Source organism: Zeus faber (genome assembly GCF_960531495.2).
Source record: "Zeus faber genome assembly, chromosome: 9".
Taxonomy (NCBI): domain Eukaryota; kingdom Metazoa; phylum Chordata; class Actinopteri; order Zeiformes; family Zeidae; genus Zeus; species Zeus faber.
Genome location: NC_137197.1, coordinates 1,669,681 through 1,679,064, shown reverse-complemented (window position 1 = coordinate 1,679,064; position 9,384 = coordinate 1,669,681). Strand labels below are relative to the sequence as shown.

Genomic DNA, 9,384 nt, shown 5'->3' with positions numbered 1-9,384 from the left:
ATAATAAATATAGCTGCAGGCAGCAAAACACAGGGTCGAGTTTAGTGGTTTTAGGTAGGTATCACAGTTTTCGGGGTTGTGTGAAACGCAACACACGTTACAAAAGTTACAAACACCTTGGACTGACGTCTGGACCAATCAGCGTGCTCCGTCTGCAGGTTGTTCTTCTGGTGGTCAGTTTAAATAACTGAAGAACGGTGTTTAAACAATGGCCGTCCTCCCTGGAGGATTCGGTGCCGCATGTTTTCCGAGGTGGTGGTGTCACACAGAACTACGACCACAAGTGGATTCACATGTTGCGTGTTATGACTTTATCCTTACAACTTCAACATGGCTGCGGCGCAGGAAGGCGTTGTCGGGGCTCTTAAACTCACAGGAGAGGCAAGATAAGCGACATCCAGCGTACCCTGTATATCAAAATACGACTTATTTGCGAAGTTGGAGTTGTAAACTTGAATTCACCTCATGTTGGCGCTGCGTGGCCAACATGAGGTGACGTAACGTAAAGCAACGTGTCATCTTGGTGTAAAGCAGTTCTGCACGTGAACAAAGATGGCGGAACGCGGAGCGGAGGTGAAATGGGAATAAAATGTTTTAATTTACAGAAAAATCAAAGAGATAAAATATCAATGAACAGACGTCAACCAGGTCAGAAGGTACACACACATACACACACACACACACGCACCCACGTTGAACCAGGACGTGTCTGCGACGCACCCCTTCTCACGACACCTCAGTCGTGTCACTAGCTCCTGCGCTCATCTGTTCCCAACAGTTTAAGCCCAAAAAAATCCAGAGGAAAATAACAGAAACGCTGCACGATACCAACAGCAACCTGCAGGCGGCGCTGCACAGGCTCCACTTCAGTCGCGTTCGCTACGTATTACAGTTTTCGATCCGGGTGCAATTTGCACACCTGTCTCCCTCTCTGGCGCCACAACAGTGTTTTTATTTGACACAAGGTTATTTTATTTTACGTCTCCTTACGGAAGGAAACAAGTGCGTAAGGAACGGTGTGGAAGGAAAGCGTGCGGGACGGGGCCACTTTCTTCACTTTCTTTCACTTTGTTTCCCTTATTTACAATGCCTCATTGAAATGTTGTCGTTGTGTATTTTATAAGCTTGTATCTGTTTTATCCTGTTATTGTCATGCACACTGACGGGGGGGGCGACTGCTCGGCTTGAAGAGTCTCAGTCGACTGACGGGTCCTCGACTGATGATTCGAGTCATTTCATCAACTTTTTAAACCTTTGGGACTAAAATAAAACGGACACGATTTGGACCCGTTGCTCTGGAGCTGCAAGCCAACTCCATGTGTGAGGTCACAAACACAGAGTATGTTTAGATTGACTTGGGGAGTAAGGAACGTCAACAATTAAATTACAGCAGCTTACTATGCATGTCATGTGCAAATAACATGACAGGATTCTGCCAGCTAGATCCCTTATAATAATAATAATAATAATAATAATAATCCCACCTGTCCCAATATGGCGGAGATGAGAGCGGTTTTCCCACTGCCAACGCTCCCACACACTCCAACCAACTTCCCCTGGACACAACGGACACAGTTCACAAGTTCATATAATTATAATTATATATGTGAGAGAATGAGATGAAAACACCTTCACTGCTTGTTATGGTGCAAATGTGCCGATTTTGTTTTGTTTTAATTTGAAAGTAAAATGGAGGATGTAAAGTATGGAGGGCAATCAAGTTCAAGTTCAAGTTCAAGAGATTATTTGTCACGTGTTTCTGGAAGTGTGAAGCCAATTTACAAACAAAAAATACAAAAAAAGTGCAAATTGTGGTTTGTTCTGCCTTCCTGGAAGCAGCGTGTCCAGATGTCTTACCCTCTGGATGGAGAGACTGATGCAGTGCAGAGTGCTCTGCGGACGAGGGGGAGAGGGGGAGACGCCTCCTCCACTCAGCAGAGTCCCTGTCACCTCCTCCTCTCCTCCACTCTTCTCCTGCAGTATCTGTCTATCTCTGGAGGGTAGGAGAGGAGGAGGAGGAGAGGAGAAGAAAGGGAGAGGAGAGGAGGAGAGGAGAAGAAAGGGAGAGGAGGAGAGGAGAGGAGGAGAAGAGGAGAATAGAGGAGAGGAGGAAGAAAGGAAGAGGAGAGGAGGAGAGGAGAGGAGGAGGAGGAGAGGAGGAGCAGAGGAGAAGAAAGGGAGAGGAGGAGAAGAGGAGTCAATACAAAGACTTGACAATGTAAAATTTCATCGCTGTTTTGAGGTTTATCCGTTCGTCCTGTGTGCAGTAAATCCAGAGGTGGAAACTCCAGGTCCAGAAAGTGAAAATCCACTCCAGGATTTCGAGAGGATTACGTGGATCTGATGATCAGCGCTCGGCTGGAGGGGAAACCTGGATACAGAGCTTTACCATCTGGACCTGGAATGCTGCACCTCTGGTCGAACAGGCCTGGTGTGGGTGCTCCTTCTCCACCTGCTGCTCCTGCCGTGGGAGGTGATGGTGCTGACGAAGGGCGTGGCCCGGGGGCTAGGCGTGGCACTGCATACGCTGCCCTCCCACGCCAGGCTGGCATCCCTCATCTCCACCGCAACGTCAGGGTCTGCAGGGGCGGCACAGAGAGCGTCCAACTCCGGCATCATGAAGAGGTTCTGGAGGGAGAGAGTGAGAGTGAATCAAAGTGTGACGACTAGATGTACAGACAGAGAGATAGGTATGCCGACAGACAGACATGCGGACAGACGGACAGGTATGCAGACAGACAGACATGCAGATAGATAGACAGACATGCTGACTAACAGGTATGCAGAGACATGCAGACAAGAAGACGGACAGACAGGTCTGCAGAGAGACAGACAGGTATGCAAAGAGACATGCAGACAAGAAGGCAGACAGACAGACATGCAAACAGACAGACATGCAGACAGACAGACAGGCATACAGACAGACCTTGAATCTCTCCATGGCCACCGCGGCCTCAGACAGGGACTTGACAGAGAAGGGTGTGACCTTGAGGGCGAAGGTCATGGCGTTGAACACGGTGACCACGGTGAAGGCCTGGATGGAGGGGGTGTCATAGAAGCTCATTACAGGCAATGAAATGAAATAAACACATTACAAGGATTTAAAAAGCTTCAAGTGCTGAACAGAACTGAAAACTCTTTGGCTCAGTATGGACGTAGCGACAGGCTCATGCTATAAACACCTTCAACACACAAACAGCTGTAAGGTGCAAGGTGGATGACCTCATTGTACAGCAGCTAGGCTAGGTGATCCCATCTGCAGTCATGCATTGAGCTAACACAGTTAGCCCGTCAGTATTTCAAAAAAGCTTGAGTGTCCTGTGATGGTTTACCTGAGCTGCTGTCAGGTCGTATCCTAGCAACATGTGGGTGGAGAAGGTTGCTACGCTGGCGATCACCACGACAACCGGCGCCACGCCAACGGTGATGCTCTGGAAATATCCAGTTTGTTCTAGAATCTTCCTCTCCTCCTCCCTGATAGCTGTGACGAGTACAACAATCAGCCACCATGTCTGTCTGTCTGTTTGTCTAACAGACAGACAGACAGACAGTTTATTGATCCTCGTGAGGAAATGCGTTATCTGCATGTGTTAACTCCATTTCAAGAGTCAATGCCTTGCTCAAGGTCACCGGCAGAACCCTGTGGAACCCTGACATGCATGTCCTCAGGGAGGGTTGTGGAAGAAATTCCTCTGCAAGGATGGGTGAGGTCCATCTGCTACAAGAAAACTAAACTGACAATATTCAAGATTATATATTCTGCAGAATGAAGAGACAGGTTCAGTCCTGCTCCGAAGCAGCGTTCAGACCAGTCTGATCTAATTTCTGAGCAAGAGGCTTCATACAACAACAGAGGGTGTGGCTTGGGTCAGAGGTCAAAGGCATTTACAAGTGTGTCCCTCAACTGCCTCCGTGGATGTTACCTCACACAGTGAATTGACAGGAAGTTGTAAATGAGCGGGCAGACGTGGATTACGATCCCTTCCAATGCACCTCCAGGCTCCCTGTGGTTATTCCTCATCTCCTTACCAGGTAAACAGGACCAAATGAGATCTGGTTCTTCCATGTTAGAACTGAGTTTGTAGAGAGAAAGAACATTTCTCTTGACATAAAGTTGGGGCTTCCTGGGAAAACAGAGACAATGTTTTAACAAACTCCCGTCTGGAGGTAGAGGCCTTTGTCCTCATTCTAAATAAATGATCGTCAGCATTTTCCTCTCACAGGGTGAACCCACGGGATCGGTGCCAAGACTTGGCATGAGAAGACGCCTCCTGCTCCAGGTGTTTATTCCCAAAACATCAAAACAGGCATGCTCCCCCCAAAAAGGGCCCCTGCTGTGTATGACCGCTCTGCGTCATGCAGTCATCATTTAGCAAAGCCCAAAAAAATCCAGACAAAAATGGTGAGAAACAGTTGAACGGTGTCAGGATCGCTCAGTCTCTTCATACTTTTCAGAAATGACTTTCTAACATTTTAATGTGTTTAGAAATGAATCACTGAATTCATCTTCATCACCATCATCATCATCATGATCATCGCCTTCACCATGATCATCATCTTCATCATCATCATCATCATCTTCATCTTCACTCTGATTCGACGCTGGATTAACGTCATGTGGGAATTTTATGACATGAAAGTGAAATTCATACAGAATAACAGCCCTAAATACCACACACACACACACAAACACACACACACACAAACACACTCACACACTCACCCACTCACAGACACACACACTCACTCACAGACACACACACTCACAGCGTATGTCGGTGGAGAAGGCCTTGATCCAGGCGAACATCTTGATGAACTTGATGTAACTGAGGATCTCGTTCATCTTCTGCACCCGTCTGTCTGACACGGCCACGCCCTTTCTCCTGAAGTAGGCTGTCAACCTGGAGCTGAACATCTGAGAGAGAGAGACAGTCATTTCACAGATGAACAGGCATACGAACAGGCAGGTGGGCAGGCGGGCAGGCGGGCAGGCAGGCAGGCAGACAGACAGACAGGCAGGCAGACAGACAGACAGACAGGCAGGCAGACAGGTAGACAGGCAGGCAGGCAGGCAGGCAAGCAGGTGGGCAGGCAGGCAGATACGCAGGCAGGCAGGCAGACGGGCAGACATGCAGGTGGGTAGGCAGACGGGCAGGCAGGCGGGCAGGTAGGCAAGCAGGCAGACAGGCAGGCAGACAGGCAGGCAGGCAGGCAGGCAGGCAGACATGCAGGCAAGTAGGCGGGCAGGCAGATGGTTAGGCAGGCAGGTGGGCGGGTACTCACCATGGTGGGGTAGAACAGGATGAACACAGCAGATCCCAGCAGGGAGGTCGGTCCCAGTATAAACAGGTTGTATGCGACACCCAGCACGGCCACCAGGGGGCCTCCTGCCAGCAGACTGCCCACTGCTGCTGCATCAAACATCCTCTGGCCGTCATTACAACACATGTTGATCAGCTGGACACAGAGACAGACAGAGAGAGAGACAGGTAAGTGACTGGTCTGGTCAGGTGTGGTCTAAATGGTGCTATGGAGGGAACCAGCAGCGGTCCAAAAACGGTTCCACCATGACAGGCCCAGTGTACAGTTCAGGGTTCCGGTTCTGGTGTCACCTGGCCCAGAGACTTGTCTCGGACACTGCGGAGCCGAAGAACCTTCTGGAAGGCCATGGTGAGCAGGGCTCCTCTGAGCCGGGCTCCGGTTCTGTAGTTGAGAGCCCAGGTCAGTGCCAGGGACCAGGACCGGACCAGCTCAGTGGTCAGCAGACCCAGAACCAGCAGGAGACCGTAGGGAAGGTCTGGTTCCTCCTGCTGGGTGTACTCCAGGAGGCGCTTCACTACAAAGGCCTAGAGGAGGAGAGGGAGACGATGACTCACACGACCAAAACAATAGGAGGCAGCAGCAAAGAGGGGCGTGGTCATAGGAGGAGCTAGGACCGTGTTGGACCAGTACAAACATGAAGCATGAAGTGGCTTCTATGTATCCCCATAATTAGCGTCATCGTTTCATCGCCCAGCACTAACTGGCAGCACCGGTCATGGTACTGGTAGAACTGGTCATGGTACTGGTAGTACTGGTACTCACCGGGCCACTGAAGCCGGCTATCTGTGTGACCATCAGGCAGAGGATGGAGAGCAACAGACGACTTCTACAAAACCTCCAAACGACCGAGAGCAGAGAGGACTGATCCCCTCTGGACGACAACTCCTTCTGCCAGAGCACCTCCAGCCTGGGGACAACATCCATGATCATACAAGTTCTGTTGTGCTGTTATAGACACTGGTCTTTACTTAAAAGAGCTGACACTGCAAGGACACTGTTTAGGAAATATAGCAAGCTAAACTACACTAAGTTAAATTAATCTAAACTAAATTAAACTGAACAAAACTAAACTAAATTCAATTAAACTAAATTAATCTAAACTAAATTAAACTAAACTTAAACTAAACTAAATTCAACGAAATTAAATTAAACTAAATTAAATTAAACTAAACTAAACTCAATTCAACTAAATTCAACTAAATTAAATTAAACTAAATTCAACTAAATTAAACTAAACTAAAACTAAAACGAAACTAAATTAAACCAAATTAAACGAAACCACATTAAACTAAACTAAATTAAATTAAACTCAACTAAATACAATCAAACCAAATTTAACTAAACTAAATTAGACTAAACCAAATGAATCTAAACCAAACTAAACTAAATTTAACAAAACCAAATTAAACTAAATAAACTAAACTAAATTAAACCATATTAAATGAAACCAAATTAAACTAAACTAAATTAAATGAAACCAACTTAAACTAAACCAAATTACACTAAATTAAACTAAATTAAACCAAATCAAATTAAACTAAACTAAATTCAACTATACTGAATTTAACTAAACAAAATTAAACGAAACCAACTTAAACTAAACCAAACTAAACTAAATTAAACCAAACCAAATGAAACTAAACTAAATTCAAATGAACTAAACTTAACTAAACCAAATTACATTAAATTAAACTAAACCAAATAAAATGTAATTAAACTTAACTAAATTACACCAAATTAAACTAAACTGAACTAAATTAAACAAAACCACATTAAACTAAACTAAATTAAACTAAACTAAATTAAACTAAACTTAACTAAACTAAATACAATTAAACTAAATTCAACTAAACTAAATTAGACTAAAACAAATTAATCTAAACCAAACTAAACTAAATTTAACAAAACCAAATTAAACTAAACTAAATAAACTTAACTAAATTAAACCATAGTAAATGAAACCAAATTTAACTAAACTAAATTAAACGAAACTAAATTAAACTAAACCAAATCAAATTAAACGAAACTAAATTCAACTAAACTAAATTTAACTAAACTAAATTAAACCAACTTAAACTAAACCAAATTACACTAAACTAAACTAAACTAAACCAACTTAAACTAAACCAAATTACACTAAACTAAACTAAACTAAACCAACTTAAACTAAACCAACTTAAACTAAACTAAACTAAACTAAACCAACTTAAACTAAACCAAATTACACTAAACTAAACTAAACGAAACCAACTTAAACTAAACCAAATTACACTAAACCAAACTAAACTTAACTAAACCAAATTAAACTAAACCAAATCAAATTAAACTAAACTAAATTCAACTACACTAAACTTAACTAAAGCAAATCAAATTAAACTAAACTAAATTCAACTACACTAAACTTAACTAAACCAAATTAAACTAAACCAAATTACATTAAATTAAACTAAACCAAATAAAATGTAATTAAACTGAACTAAATTACACCAAATTAAACTAAATTAAACTGAACTGAACTAAACTAAACTGAACTAAAACTAAATTAAACTAAATTAAACTGAACTGAACTAAACTAAACTAAAACTACATTAAACTAAATTAAACTGAATTAACTAAACTAAACCCAGCTCATCCAGCTGTGGACTCCACCTGCAGTGGTTGACATGGCAGCTCTCGCTCAGAGGCACCGGCCAGATGTCACCCAGCAGCAGCTTCCTCTCCCTGTGGGCGTGGACGGCGAGCGGAGTCAGCCAATTAAATGTCATGAAGGAGAAGAGACCGGCCCGGTCCACTGGGTGGGTTCTGGAGGAGGACGAGGAGGAGGGTGTTCAGAACCCAGATCAGATCACAACTGCACACTGAAAAGAGAAAGTAGGTGTGTGACTTACCTGCTGGTTCTTTTTGTCTGCAGAGCATCCTAGAAACAACACACACACACACACACACACACACACACACACACACACACACACACACACACACACACACACACACACACACACACACACACACACACACACACACACACACACACACACACACAGTACTTCTGTTACATAAGGAAACTGCACACTGTTTTGGCAGCGATCATGTGCTCGTGGTGCCCCATCGCTGGCACCCCGGGCACAGCCGGTGCTGTCAGAGAGGAAGCGATCGGGGTGCAGAGCCACGATTATTTAAAATTATAAATAGTTATGTTTACAATGATAAATTGAGGGGCACAACTCGCTGTTTTTCCCAGGAATAATAATTTATAATTTTGGTCAGGTACAGTCCTAGAAATAATTTCTAATAATTGGGCACAAACAAAAGAAGTCCCCCATACACTGTGTGTTCAATGGACTGTCCCTCCCCCTCGCACGAGGCACACAAAGATCAAGTGACTCCATGAACATAGAATGGAAGACAGTCAATGATGATAACTAAACAATGATTGTGTTTATATTTCATATTCTCTTGTAACTTTTACCAGCAAAAAAGTGATATACAAAAAAAAGATGTATAGTGTATATGTGTGGCAGTTTCATCTGCCATCTGCCACACAAGTGTCATTTTCAGGGACCTCCAGCACAGACACACAGACAAGAGGGTTGAGAAGACACCGGTTTATTGTAGAGTGGGCCAGGTGGAACAAGCCATGTGTCATGACCAGGGCTCCTCTCCTGAGTGAGTGTGGGGATGGGGGGTTTACCTGTTGCGCGTCAGACCAACGATCAACAGGTGTACAGCCACTCTATTCCTGGGCCCGATTACCTGGACCCAGGACAGGTGTGGCTGCTCAAACCTACCACCCCCACACCACAATGTAATTTGTGGTGATGATGGTAATAAGCTTAATACCACAGTGACATCACATGATCACATTATTGTGGACACTGTGCGTGCACTGTGTGGGAGCGTATAGGAGGTGGTGTCATGTGATGATAACATTGCCGTTGCCATGATGGTGAGAGGACACAAACATCAGTGTTCTGCTGAATCAGCTGAGAGTCAGAACGTAGAACTGAGCCTCAGGACACACACACACACACACACACACACACACACACACACACACACACA

At 44.4% G+C, this 9,384-nt stretch overlaps 1 protein-coding gene across 3 annotated transcripts in view; it reads right to left on the bottom strand.

The window, feature by feature from the left end:
* The window catches only part of abcc5 (ATP-binding cassette, sub-family C (CFTR/MRP), member 5), a 33,123-nt gene that overhangs the window by 12,468 nt on the left and 11,271 nt on the right, over window positions 1-9,384 (bottom strand). For all 3 annotated transcript variants that reach the window (XM_080006402.1, XM_080006403.1, XM_080006404.1), the window contains exons 3-13: window positions 8,211-8,239; window positions 7,972-8,124; window positions 6,085-6,229; window positions 5,613-5,846; window positions 5,284-5,457; window positions 4,768-4,915; window positions 3,333-3,481; window positions 2,927-3,034; window positions 2,453-2,628; window positions 1,858-1,993; window positions 1,485-1,556 (exon numbers count right to left, since the gene is read on the bottom strand). In XM_080006402.1, the coding sequence (XP_079862528.1) occupies window positions 1,485-1,556; window positions 1,858-1,993; window positions 2,453-2,628; window positions 2,927-3,034; window positions 3,333-3,481; window positions 4,768-4,915; window positions 5,284-5,457; window positions 5,613-5,846; window positions 6,085-6,229; window positions 7,972-8,124; window positions 8,211-8,239 (1,524 nt within the window). The remainder of the gene's footprint in view (window positions 1-1,484; window positions 1,557-1,857; window positions 1,994-2,452; window positions 2,629-2,926; window positions 3,035-3,332; window positions 3,482-4,767; window positions 4,916-5,283; window positions 5,458-5,612; window positions 5,847-6,084; window positions 6,230-7,971; window positions 8,125-8,210; window positions 8,240-9,384) is intronic.